The following is a 14045-nucleotide window of genomic DNA, read 5'->3' on the forward strand; positions in this document are numbered from 1 at the left end:
GTCAGAATTCAAACAGTTGTAGTTTGTTATAACTTGCGCAATTCGTGCATATGTGGTTAGATAGTTCATATGAAAAAGAATTATTTCGGGGCATACGTGGTCTATTCTTCCTCTAGATAGTTCATATGAAAAGGAATGATTTTGAGATTTTGTCAAATAAACGTGAACTGGTTAAATAGGCGAGCACAGGCAGTTAAGACAACAAGTCTGGGTGGTGTAGTTGGTTATCACGTTAGTCTCACACACTAAAGGTCCCCAGTTCGAACCTGGGCTCAGACACAAACATGTTTTTTTCCATTTTTTTCAACGATTTGAATATTTTTCTTAATAACAACAGCATAATTACATGCAAAAAAATTCCTCCATAACAATAACATAAACACTTGATAACCACATGCACATGATTTTTTTTTTCAAAAATTCGAATATTTCTCAATAACAACAGCATAATTACATGCAAAAAATATTTCTCCATAACAATAACATAAACACATGCACATGCACATGATCTTTCTTTTATTTTAAAAAATTCAAATATTTCTCAATAACAACAGCATAACCAAATGCACATGACCTTTTTTTTTTCAAAAAAACCCTCCATATCATCGAGCAACTTTAACAGCATAACTTTTTTCTTTTTCAAATATTTCCTCCACACCAACAGCATAACCACATCCACATGATTTTTTTTTCAAAAAAAAAAGATCTTCATATCATCAAGCAGCAGCATAAGCTGCAAAACCATATGCACATGAAGTCAAATATTTCCTATACGACCTATATAGCATCGTAGCAGCACAACGATATGCAGTAATGCAGATGATCTCATTCACAGAGTTAACAGGGTTTAGTGCTACAGCTTCACATCCATATGATCTCATCCACTAAGTTAACAGAGCTTTAGTGCTACCACAGCAACTAGCAAAAGATATAGTAATTGCATTAGTGGCTACACGCCTACGACATGGGCAATGTACAGCACAAAATGTGAGGGTCTCATCTCATGCCACGCAAAGCATCAGTCCTTGCTACACATTTCCACTAACCCACCACCACAAATACCGAGAGCCCCTTTATCACTTTATGCTACCATTCATAGAGTAGTTTAATATCCTGCAAATGTAGGATGGAAGCATTAGGCAGTCACAAGAGAAATAGAGTTGCCATAGTTTCAGATCTAATTGTTCAGTTCGTCAATATTATATACATTCTTGAATAAATATATGGCATGCTAAGCTTAAGTTGAAAATAGATGTTTATGTACCAAAGCATGAAAATCGCCACATAGGTGCTGCAGGCGACTGTAACCACAGAGTTGTTTTGAGAGTTCTTGACTTACATGAATGGAGTGATGAATCAGCTACTTTTAAAAGAGATTATTCAGTTGCATAAATAGGTTGGAAGAATGCATTTCCCATGAAGAAGCAGATTTTGTTTTAAAAATTATAAATTGGAACGATTGTTAAACAAGTTTTACCTGCTTTAGTACACCAGCCTCCATATCTTTTATCAGAACAAACCTCGACAATGCTTAGAGCCACAGAGGCATGATTTGAGTTTGCAAGCTTTGAAGGGTTTTCCCTCAAAGCCAGGGGGAGCACCTCTTGTACCATAATCATAAGTCAGTTCAGTCATGGGAGGGATATGTTCCATTGCAAAAAACATGATATGTGGGTAGCTGTCATCGCCATGGTCATACTGTACAGCTTGCCAAAGGAGATTTGGAGAACAGCTATGGTTCAGAAAACGAGCCACATTCCCTTCATTGTTTGCTCTTATGATGATTGGTAGTTTCTTAAAGTTCTTGGTTATCACAGCCGTACTTTTTTCTTCAAGTAATTCTTCTCCCAAATTCCAGCTTAAAGCCTTATTGCCGGGACATGAAGCGCGAAAGGTATATTTGTCTTCCTCAACATCTATGTCCATCTTAGTTTCATCAATGACTTCACCGGCGTACTCACAAATGAATGTGCCAGCACGGATAGGATCCCACGACCGCAGACCCCAGCCACGGTCTCCAGTCCAGAAAACCTCAAAGTTCAGTTTTATACCCTTCTGTGTGATCCTGTTTCGACAATTATGAGAACACTGACAGTTAGAGGAGCACTCATAAACCATCGGAGTGTGCTTTGCCAGCAATCCCGTTGCACTGTAAGGAAGATCACCACCATTCTGTTGCGCACACGAACAATTAGGGTCACCAGGCAAGCAGACACTAGGACATTTGCAACATTGTAATGGTTTTGTCTTCCTAAGAGGTCTCAAATACTTCACTCCAGCAACATAATTGAAGTGACTTGGCCCTTTTTCATCATCAACATCATTAACAAGGCACACAGGTAGGTGTTCAACCTTTGATGATAAATCCAACAATATAGCCTTTTCTCTTGTGGCAGGATTTGCTTTCCACTTCTCAGTCATCTTCCAAAGTGAAATTCCATCAGGCTGTCCTGGGTCCCTTCTCAGCTTGTACTTGAAAACATTAAATCCGTTCTTTGCCGTGTCTGTCCAAGTGTCTTCGATACGATAAAGCCCATCATAAATATATATTTTGCCTGAGTTACAGAAGGGGTCTTGTGCGCTGCGCACAACCCTGATCTGATTCTTCTTGCTCTTGCTGTTCATGAGAGCAAGGTTACCTCTCTCAAGCTTCTGATCGTGCTTCTCCTTGTGACGACTGTTGCCTCCCTGTCCTGTGTACACCAAAATGTCAGTGTCATCATCGTCATTCTCATAGCCTCCAGATGAAATGATGCAGACAGCCAGAGTCTCATCTTTGTTCTTAGAAGAGATGTAATCAATGCCACCCATGGCTGGTGCATGTAAACCAACAATGCACATCTCAATCCTAAAGAAGAAAATGTCACCGACTTCAACACCAGGCACATGCCCTATCATCTTATGATTGTTGATTCTGAGGTTGTTCTGCATCATGAGAGTGCCAGCTTTCAGGTCAGCCCGCCTGCTTGCATCCTCTTTTTCATCCAATTGCAGTACACGGCGCCGAAGTGAATCAAACATCATCAGGATTCCTTCCACCGATTCCTTTGGGTTGTCTGATGAGGATGAGCACAAGTTGAACTCGTTGTCCAGGTTCCTCCTTATTGATCTGCGCTTGATGTTAGCATCATTGGATTTCTCAGCTTGCTGGGGCCTCTTGGCTCTCTTCGGCATCGCTGGTTTTTTATTCTTGCAAAAGGGCTTGTAATCTTGATCTGATGATTCATCTTCATGTTGCGGTGTTGGAAATGCCGCTGAGATGGGTGTAGCCTTTATAGGGACGGGTGACTTTGGTAAGGGCAGAGAAAATGAAGCTGGGGCTTCTTGAGGCTGTTCTGATGAGGAGCAAGGTATGGATGGTGTGGCATAAACTAACAGTGGATCAGTTGATTGAGTTTCCACATCATATCCCAAAATAGTAGGAAACTTTGGTGCTAATGAGCGCAATGGCTCCAAGTCTAAGGGTAGTTTGTCACTCTCTGCTTCATCTTCCGAGTTCTCCATGGTGAACTCTTGGAGAAATTCTGGCAGTAGCAAAAGCAGAAGTCATTAAATAGTCTGAACATAATACTTGTATGATTTCAGCATGATGAATGATGTCTCAGAATTTGATATGCTAAGAATAAGTGCGCAAGATGAATATAAAAAAAAGCATTGTTCAGTGCAATACAACGTAGACCGAAGAAATCGAATAAAAAGAAATAGATCTGCAAAATCAGAAAAGTGCAACTTCTGAACAATCAGAAACAGAACAGTCTGCATACTTTGGCCTGTTGGCTGAGTACTGCTGGCTCACTAAAGATACACAAATGTGTCAATGTGACGTTTCTATGGCATATGAATCATGGATATTCTGATTGGAGTTAATTGGTCCCACAAAAGCATTAACATTTCAAAGTCCTACCTACTCCCCCTTAAAAATTAACCGAAAATGCAGGCACCAAATTAAAAAGATGGCAGCAAAATGCATTGCAACTTCGAGGTGGTCATTCAGGCAACCCAAATACAATATCCATTTGTTCAACAAACCCATAGTTAAACTCAATGCAGACATTTACACAGTGCACACAAATAAGAACACTAACAAATCACACGAATTTGCTACAAAAAGATGGTCAGGAACTAGCTAGAGGACTTGCAGAAAATTAGTTAGGATTCTAGAGGGAAAAAAAACAATGGAGAGAAAGCTGATCAAGAAGCACTGGATGAGGAGTGTGTACCTTGAGGATGTCGCCTTTGCTGGGGAATGCGTGAGAGTAGCTAGGGGAGCTTGAAGGGGCACAGGCAGTTCCACTATCGGAGACCCCTAGATGAAATCGCCAAATGTATATATGTATATGTGGATATGCAGTCGTGTCAGTGTGCCACTAAGCGCTGGCGTACACCATCCACCGTTGGATAATCTCGAGATACGTGCCTCTGGAATATACGATAACTAATTAATTGTGGCTACTTAAACACGAACTAGAACGGCGGTGATGTGTAGTTTATCTGAGTAAAAAAGAACAGTGGTATAGTTCAGTCTTGAGTCTTTCATGGCAGAACACTGGAGGTGTTGAATTTCTGATCATTATTGCATCAGCTGGTTGAACTCATTTCACTTCAACACACACCTCATTCTCTCCCAAGACAGTACACCCCAGTAACACATTTTCTGCTCCAGGCTATGAGCTTGTCTCTGATTCTTTTCAGGTCAAAAGTAGTCAAAGTACAGTAGCGCTTTTAATCTCCTTGCAAGAGCAAAACTTGCAATCGTTTCACTGAGAACGTATAGCAGGAAAAACACCAAAACTGATAAAATGCAGCAAAAAGCAAGTGATGCCTCTCTAGTTTCTAGCATCAACTATTATAGATTCTACATTCTCGACGCAGAAAAGACCTATGCGAATTTTCACCTAGGGCTGCTAACTCGTTGCACGATGAGCATCTTCAGTTCGAAAAAGCGTTTCGCGCAGTTGGACAGACACGAGGCTTCGCTGTTGCTGAAGCTGCTTCCAATGCTCCCAGTGATGCATTTGTCCCAGCAAACATCAGTCAGCTTCGCCACGAACTCGTTTGCCATTGCCTTCCTCTTCTCCTCCTGAAGAGGGGAAGAAAACAAAATTGTCAGTAACATTTCTGTGAGTAACAATCACCACGGTTCTGCAATTGAATAGTGGATCTTGACAAAGAACACATGGCTTAATTATCCATTGTCCAAAGAACAGAGTACACAAAATAATTTCTTGTGCATAAAGGGAAGCAAGCAACTTCTGCCATTAATGAACATATCAGAAACCCAGGACAAAGGTCCTAGCAGCATACTAGATGTAAAATAGGCAATTCCTTTTTTTTCCTCAAGTCGTTTAATTTGCAGACTGATGATCTTTCTATTCTAGTACTTCTTTTCCCACATATCAGTACGTCACCGGGAAAACATCCTTGGCTCCTTGCAACATGCCAGAATACACTGCACTATCATTTTCTTACATAACAAAGCTGGTAGCAAATCAAATTTAATAAAACACCTCACCGTGCTATATGCATTAGCGGCTACACACTCGGGATTTGGGACTACTGCAATTTAAGAAACTACTGCATGACAATAAATAATTTGTTGGATATCATGAGAGAGAATTGTAACTTCTATTAGTAATGAGTGAACAGCCATAGTCCTTAAATATAGAGCACCACAAAAGCAATTAGGAATAACAGAATATCTCCTCCGTTGAAGCGTTAAAAACTTTTCAAGTTATGGGGATTTTTAGGAAAGACTTCATGAACCACCAGGACCATTCTAAAAAAGAAAAGTTAGACACCAAGGAAGAACTTGGTGTCAATGATTTTAAGAAGGAAGAGGTAAATATTTCCCCTGGTGAGCGTGCTCGACAAGGGTCGAACCCGGGCCGACGGGGTGCGTGCCAGTGACCCCTGCCACTGCGCTACGAGCGCATCTCCACCAGGACCATTCTGATGGTGCCTAAAAGGCTAAAACTAGACTTATCCAAATTAGTTTAGTTTGCAGTCAGGGTTACTGGGTACTTGGGTATCGAGTAATATGCAAATTAATATGCAACTAGGATTCGAGTATCGATTTCCACCTAAACTGTAAATTCCAGCACATGTGTTAAATTAGGGCACAACCTTCCTGCAGACTGAAGAATATTGCTAAAACAACTGAACAAAATAAATAAAATGTATACATAATAAGCTAAAGGTTGGAAGGAACAGTAAGGGCAAAAACTTGGCCCAAATCAGCAAACTTTCGCCCAAAGCTCAGCCTTTTTCACGAATCTCCGAGTAGATCTAGAAAGGACACATAATTAATAGCGAGCGTACCAACAAAAAGATGGGCTGAAGAGCAGGAAGGGATCAAAAGAAGGGGGCTGCTAATTAATCTCCATGTTAGGGTTCCATAGGTCGGGTACTCGAGTGTGCCGCTCATCTCTAAATCTCCCTAATACATTATGGGTTTATTATTACCTCTAGCATGGCCTGCAGCCGCGGGTTGCTGAGCGCTGAAGCATCCATGGCTCCTCCCCTCCTCTTCCGCTCTTCTTCTTCTTCTTCTTCTCTCTCTCCTTTACGATTTTCTTCCCTCCTCTCTCATTTGCCTCGTCGGCGGCTTGCAGAGGAGGAAGAAAGAAGAGAAGAGGCCGTGGGCTCTTTTCGTTAATGGGCTATGGGCTTCGTTTAGAAATCAGATCGACAAAAATGGGCTATGGGCTTTTTTTACATTCTGGCCCAATACCGTTTGCGAAAGCGGCCCTCAACCGCGTCCGATTGCCTTTCCCCGTGTCACTGTCAACCGGAGCCAACCTAAGCAAAGTGAAGAGATTAAAGATTTTTGGGGAATCTCTACTACTTAGAAAATATACAATCAAAGCAGATATACAATCCAACTTAAAAACGTACATCGACACGTTTGGAGCGACAAAAAAATAAAAAAAAAGTTACATGCGATCCGGAACCAAAAAAGCGTAAAAAGCGTCGACGCCCCACGACCCGCGTCCCACGCGTCCCTCGAACGCGCCGCCTCCTCGCCGCCGTCACCCCTTCCTCCGCGCGCCCTCCATCGCCGCCCCGCGCCCCCTCCTCGCCGCCCTCGACCGCCGCCGCCTCCACGCCGCCCTCGACCGCCGCCGCCTCCACGCCGCCCGGCGCGCCCTCGACCGCCGCCGCCTCCTCGCCGCCCTCGACCGCTGCCGCCTCCTCTACGCCCCGCGCCCCCTCCTCGCCGCCCTCGACCCCGCGCCGCCCTCGACCTGCGCCGCCTCCTCGAACACCGACGCCCCGCGCCACCCTCGACCGCCGACGCCCCGCGTCATCTGAAGGTATGTATCCCCTCGTGCCCCACCATGACGCCCGACGATATGGCCGCCACATGTTCGATGAAATGTCCAGTAAGTAGCTCAATCCGTGGTGTGATTTTGAGCCAGCTGTTATGATTAACCTGGCTCTAGGAAATCTGCTGATAATATTTATTTTCTGAATCATCTATGTGATGACGTAGACCATGCCTGCGCACCTGGCCAACTCCTGGTTTCTACTCCTTGATTTCCATGTATATACAGCTTGAGATGGTTTGATTTTCTTTTTTGATCAAGCCATCTGAATCGTCTTGTTCTAGAAACATCCCTATATTGTTCCAATTCTGATTTGTCAACGTGGTTTAATTTTTTTACCGTGTATTAAACCAAATGTTAGGTGTAGGCAATGAGCTCAAGTGTTCGTTTATCATCAGTTCATGTTTCAAGCTTTGTGAATCCCTTCTTTCATCACAAATACCTTAAGTAATAATTTTTGCAATCAAGTAGTAATATCCCATTTTTTATGACTACGTGGTTTGTCATGTCATGCTCATAAGTAAGAATATTAAGTTTCTTTGATTTGTGATTGTTGAATGACTATGTGGTTTGTCATGTCATGCTCATAAGTAAGAATATTAAGTTTCTTTGATTTGTGAATGTTGAATGACTATGATTCTGAACGTTTACATCAACCGATGAGAAAAAAACTACCATCAGCAGCACTGAGATTCTGCCTTATGGTTTGTACTGGATTGAACTCTAATAAATTTGGACTTGTGCATTTCAGGGTTCCAATGGATAGCAACTTTGGGGCCTCAGGGCCGACATCGTTGACAGGATTAGGTGAGTTTTTCAAAAAATATAATAATAGGTTAATAGCTCAAGCTTTGCCCTATATGTTTATTTGTTCCATTCGTCGTCGTCGTCGTGTCATTTAAGCCGCCACGCCCGATACACAGTAAAGACTTCACTGCACAGCCCCCTACCCCTGTGCCTGCCCATTTGCCCTCGACCGGAGGGTCGCCCTCCCGCCCCGTCGTGCTGCCTTGCGCGATCTGTCGCACAAACCTATTGCGTGTTCACGTAAATATTCCTTATCTCTTGGTCTATCGTCTTAGGGATTGAACTCCTGGTTCTGCCTTCCAAGGAGGAAAGAAGCAAATTTTAGACATTTCACAATCGAATTGTTTACATGTGACGTATTATTTTTATTCAAATTATGAGTTTCTATGTGAAATTACTCGTCTGAAAATTGTTGTGGATTTTACTTCTTTCTATCCCTCCCGAATGCTAATATTAGCTTATTTGTGTCCTGACTCATTTCGAAGGCTTGCAGATATACCAGAAGGAAAATAAAGGTGCTGTGACTGTAACTAGCACCTTCAGGGCCTTCAGGTCGGATACCAAAATTGGTGGAGACTGGAGAGGCTCTGCAACTAAATCAAACTCTACTCTTTTTTTTTTCTGAATATGCTAACAACATTTCTAATTTCTGATGGAGTAGATTTGTTGTATAGTCAATTGAAAGGGGAACGACTTTTATATCAAATCACTGCCGACATATCAAATTTACTTATATACATCACTGCCATCATATCAGATTTTGACAGCCATTATTTATCTTCATGCTTGAATTCTTACAGTCATTTTGAAATTAGATTGGGCGTGGAACTTCCTGCTACTGCTGTTGTTTTAATTATCTTTACTGGCAGTACAGTTATTATCATGGAATAATCTGTTTTAATAATCTTATTTTAGATCAATTTGCAAATCCATTTAACTTTACTCGATTTCGCCCATTAACATACCAATCATTTCCTAGAACTGCAGATAACAACTTATTAATTACTGTTAGTAGCTTTGAAAAATAACCCTTAGATAAAAATTAAACATGTAGATTGAAGTATTTTTATTTTTATTTAGCGATGCACTGAACTTTTTACTGTATAATAGATTGCGGTGGCATGGAGATACACATGCAAGTTGATAGCTGATAGCAATGAGTAAATCGAATAGCTTCTCAGTTCCTCCTCTGCATTCAGACATGCTGAGCAACCGGCGTTGAGGACCTTGTTGGCACCCGAGAAGAGGTTGTTGGTCCGGAGTGGTACTGAAGGTATGCTCTTATTGTGATTCACTCTTTAGCACATGTTATAGTATCTAAGGTGCCATATAAACTAGCAAGGATGAACCAGACCGGCAGAGATTGTTGCCAAGCAAATTTGATGGCACATGAACACAAAATTGTGATTTTTGATAGTTTGCATTATAAATGCTCCTTCTTGTCCTGAGGCCCTTTTCCTTAAATTTAGTTTACATGCTGTAGCCAGGCAATATTTCCTAAACACTTCAAAATGGATAGAGGAATTCAGAACTGAGAGGGGCAGTGATTTCTATAATTGTGCTGGTTAGGAACAAAACTAATCATGTTGACAAGAGGTGAGTGGTTCAGAAGTTTTCTTGTTTTCTGTAGCCTTTTCATGTTGTCTTGCTTATCTGATGGATTTTGCTCACTGAAACTGGGACTCACTGAATTGAAGGCAAATTACATAGCTCTTGCTTATGGTCTTCTGTGTTGGAGCACATCTTCCATGGGTTTGTGGATGTGCTCATCCTGCTCAAGGTTGACTATAGTTTTGGTCAGTAAAGGGGATGCAGTTAGTGATTGAGCTAGAACAGACTTACATGTAATAGTCAAGTTAATCAGTGCATTGCTTGCAGTTTCAATGCTTACACCACAATTTCATTCCCTGCAATTACATTTACATTTTAAGCTTTGTTTTCTTCTATACTCCCAACCACTGAACTCGTTTTTTAATGAAAATTCAACTTGCTTTTTGCAAGTTCTCTCTGTTTTTTTGCAATCGGAAAACCGTCACATGTTCAACACAAAACTATCACTTATAAGAACTGTAACAAGCTGATGGATGAACTTTGATAGGTTCCTTCACGAAATTTATAAATGCACCTTACAAATCTGAATGCTTGGAGTTATATGAGATGATGGATGAATATTGCAGGGTAAAGATTATGTCACCTTTGACAATTAAATTTAATGTCGAATGATTTTTGCGCATGTATACTCCATTTTGTTCGATTAACTTGATATCTGAATTGTGTTTTAGGAGCCTATGGACCTGTTTGGCACAGCTCCAGCTCTAACTCTACCCCTCCTGGAGCTGGAGCTCAGCCAAACAGTTTCAGCTCCACCAAAACTAGGAGTGGAGCTAGGTGGAGCTCTCTCACAAAATAAACTAGAGTTGTGGAGCTGGGTTTAGGCAGCTCCACAACTCCACTCCAAACCCAACTCCTGGAGCTAAATTTAGGAGTTGGAGCTGTACCAAACAGGCCCTATATAAGATTATGGTGTGAAATACAAAAGGGTCAAGCATGTTTCTCTTGAAACTTCTGATAGGCATTTTCTGATACCTTTTATATATTTTGCACTTACGATTTGTTCGTTGTTTTACTATTTCAGATTGGACGGAGGCATATAACCTCTTCAAAGAACAAGGTATCAAGGATCTTGTTGTCAATGTAAAATAAAAAAAACAATCTCTGTTGGTAGGTAATACTACAATGTTGAGATAATACTCCTCAGTGGCTGATAACAATGTAGAGGAATAGTTTCTAGAGCCAAAGGGTGAACATCAAGGTTTAATACTTCAAGGTTTAAGTTGCAACTTACGCGCTACTGCACCAACCTACTTGTGCCGTTTAGACATCACTTTTTATAGTGTTGTAGATGTTAGATTATTGTCACAGAGCCAAATAATATTTGTTTACCTCCTTTGTGCTTCAAGATTTGTGAATATGCTTTCTGCTATCAGCACTGCTATACGTACGATTGTTTTTGTACGATGTTTGTACGATGAAACGTTTCTCTCCTGACCTCTAACGGTTTTTTAGCGATGAAACGGATCGCTTCCCTGTTGAGCCCATATCCAAAGCCCAAGCTCTGACGTGCTGGTCTGCTCTCTCGTTGGCATGCTTGCATAGCCAACCAAAGCAATCTTCTTTCTAATTATATACTCCCTCCATTTTTTAATAGATGACGCCGTTGACTTTTTCTCACATGTTTGACCATTCGTCTTATTTAAAAATTTTATGCAAATGTATAAGATATAAATCACATTTAAAGTACTATGAGTGATAAAACAACTCATAACAAAATAAATTATAATTACATAAATTTTTTGAATAAGACGAATAGTCAAACATGTGAGAAAAAATCAACGGCGTCATCTATTAAAAAATGATGGAGGTAGTATGAACCAATGTCAAACAAGGTTTGCATATGTTTAGATACATAGAGACTTCCTAGAGACAAACTTAAAAGCCAAAGTATAGTGCTGCTCAGCACATTAATTGATGTCACATGGTGATGAAGCAGAACTTGTTTCAAACATTCCGCTCTTTTAGTCGTGAGAAAGAAGGCCCAAAATATCTTCTTTTCCCTTTAGATTAGACAGTAAATTTAGTTAGATTGAATACTACCTGGTAGATTATTCTAATATAATCTCAAGTATAGATATAATCTCAAGTCAGATGCTGCAAAGAGGTTAATTGGGCTTTCGGGCCCATAAGCGCTCCTGCCGCGTGTGCGTGCGCCGTGCGCCGTGCGCTCGCGTTAGGTTCCCCTGCCGTCCGCGCCGTTACGTTTGATCGTACAAAAATCGTATGCGTAGCATTTTTCTTTCTGCTATATCTATGATACTGTGCAAACGCATCCTGAAGATTTAGCAGACAATGTGTTTCACTGCTGGTCGAAGGTATTTATGTATTGTATTGAACATGTCTACTTTTGACCTATTTATGTATATATATCAGATTGATGTTTAAACAATCTAATTCTCTTTCTTTTCTTTTGTGTGATCTTAAAACTATCTTGTGCATTATAGTCTTAATCACTAAAGCATACATTGTATATATTTTTAGTTGTTTAATTACGTTATTAAATACCACCATAGCGTTAGAACGGGCAGATTAATAGTAATACAGGAAATTAAAGATCGATAGAAGAGTAGTGGAACTGCAATGAACACTTGTGCATTATATTCTCCAGGACAGATGTGACGATTACTGTCGCATATATATCTTGCAAGCAATGCAACTTCTTCTTCTTCAATATCTCGAGTGCAAACGGACACGCAAGAGCGCATCAGATATATATATATATATATCGAGAAATCATAAATGAGCTGCTAGTATTATTATATATGCAACATTCAAACTCAAGCTAGATATATCTGTCGATCGATCCATGGATGAATCAATATGTTTGTGTTGCAGTGCACGCATGCGCATGCATTTCAGTGATTTCTCTCGATCAGAATCAGGTCAGATCAGTGGTAAATGAGTCACATCGCTATCGCGCTTGTATGATCGATCGATGTTCCTTCACGTTTAGACCCAACCCAAGCAAAGCAACGCCATAATATTCCATCAATCATCACGCATGAGCGAGTATTTTCATGCATGCCCGGTCAATATAGTTCCTCAATTTGACGGCAAATAATCTGGGAAATTTGTTTCACTTGCTGTCCTGCATGGCTACATCTTACTAGGTTCTTAACTAATCACCACTTTTCTTTAATCAATTTCATTCTAGCCATGAATGATCAGAATTGCAACGTTGTCGATGAGGGACTACCTACGAAGTGGATGACTAATTAGAGGTCCTAAATTTTTTTTTCATATCTTAATTTATGCCAATGCATTTTAATATGTTTAAAGATCTTTCACTCGCTTTTTTTCTTTTTTGAAAAAAATGTACTCTTACTTTTTATTAACTAGCATGGTGGCCCGCGCAGATTGCGCGGCTAGCATCATTATATTTTCTCTTATATAATAACATATATGTTTTCTCATTATATTATTCAAATATATTAAAATAACAACATAATTTTAAATTTTGCAATAACTTTACAAAACTACTAATGTGTAATATTCATATTGTATTTTATATACGTGTTAGTTATTAATTATTTTTAATATCAAATTTTAGTTATTTGTAAATTATATATATTCATATATGGACCCTAGACTCATCTTTTAATATTTCTTTTTTTTTAATTCCGAATTTTCTGTAAATTGTATTTCTATATAAACTCTATGCTCTTCTTCTAATATTATTTATTTTTATTTCTGATTTTTTATTATTTCTAATTGTATTTCTATGTGGACTCTAAACTCATCTTTCAATATTCTTTAATTTTTAATTTCAAATTTCAGTTACTTCTAAATTGTATTTCTATATTGACTTTAAACTCTTCTTCCCATGTTTTTCTTAATTTCGAATTTTAGTTATTTGTAAATTGTATTTTTATACGGACTCTAAACTCTACTTTTAATTTTATTATGTTTATTCCCTAATTGTATTTCCATATGGATTCTATACTCTACTTCTAATATTCCTTATTTTTAATTCGGAATTTCAGTTATTTCCTAATTGTATTTCTATATGGACTCTATTCTCTACTTCTAATATTCCTTATTTTTAATTCCGAATTTCAGCTATTTTTAAATTGTATTTCTATATGGACTCTGCCTTTTCTTTTTCTTCGATTAATGTGAGAATTTCTAGGCCATGAGAACGAACGTGGAAGCTCCTTTTTCTATTCTTTTAATAATATAATAGATTTAACTAGAATGAGTTTGTTTCTTCAGCTTTGGTAAGTAGTACTACTAATTATGGCCACCTTAAAGAGGGTGATAATGATACGAACATACTCCCTTCGTCTCAAAAAAACCCAA

At 39.5% G+C, this 14045-nt stretch overlaps 2 protein-coding genes, 1 long non-coding RNA gene and 1 other non-coding gene across 6 annotated transcripts; 2 read left to right on the forward strand and 2 right to left on the reverse strand.

Moving 5' to 3' along the window:
• The first annotated feature begins 205 nt into the window (after nt 1-205).
• TRNAV-CAC (transfer RNA valine (anticodon CAC)) lies at nt 206-279 on the forward strand. Its single transcript has one exon. It is a non-coding gene; the product is annotated as a tRNA-Val (tRNA).
• A 527-nt stretch (nt 280-806) lies between these two features.
• LOC107277010 (histone-lysine N-methyltransferase, H3 lysine-9 specific SUVH1) lies at nt 807-4345 on the reverse strand. Its single transcript, XM_015760140.3, has 3 exons — nt 4221-4345; nt 1478-3524; nt 807-1113 (listed from the first exon to the last, which is right to left on the reverse strand). Exon 2 carries the CDS (start codon nt 3502-3504, stop codon nt 1510-1512), a length of 1995 nt encoding a protein of 664 aa, XP_015615626.1. The 5' UTR covers nt 3505-3524; nt 4221-4345; the 3' UTR covers nt 807-1113; nt 1478-1509.
• Nucleotides 4346-4650: 305 nt separating this feature from the next.
• Nucleotides 4651-6564, reverse strand: LOC9266486 (mitochondrial import inner membrane translocase subunit TIM8). The gene is made up of 2 exons (XM_015760141.3): nt 6463-6564; nt 4651-5080 (listed from the first exon to the last, which is right to left on the reverse strand). Exons 1-2 carry the CDS (start codon nt 6508-6510, stop codon nt 4892-4894), a joined length of 237 nt encoding a protein of 78 aa, XP_015615627.1. The 5' UTR covers nt 6511-6564; the 3' UTR covers nt 4651-4891.
• A 1602-nt stretch (nt 6565-8166) lies between these two features.
• LOC136354034 (uncharacterized) lies at nt 8167-11091 on the forward strand. Of its 3 annotated transcripts, XR_010737722.1 has the most exons (4): nt 8803-9405; nt 10231-10310; nt 10415-10672; nt 10768-11091. It is a non-coding gene; the product is annotated as an uncharacterized lncRNA (long non-coding RNA). The 3 variants fall into 3 exon arrangements; XR_010737721.1 differs by lacking the exons at nt 10231-10310; nt 10415-10672 and adding an exon at nt 9616-9728 and having other exon boundaries at nt 8338-9405; XR_010737720.1 differs by lacking the exons at nt 10231-10310; nt 10415-10672 and having other exon boundaries at nt 8167-9405.
• Nucleotides 11092-14045: the final 2954 nt, after the last annotated feature.

This window comes from Oryza sativa, chromosome 11, assembly GCF_034140825.1.
Source record: "Oryza sativa Japonica Group chromosome 11, ASM3414082v1".
NCBI classification, from domain to species: Eukaryota; Viridiplantae; Streptophyta; class Magnoliopsida; order Poales; family Poaceae; genus Oryza; species Oryza sativa.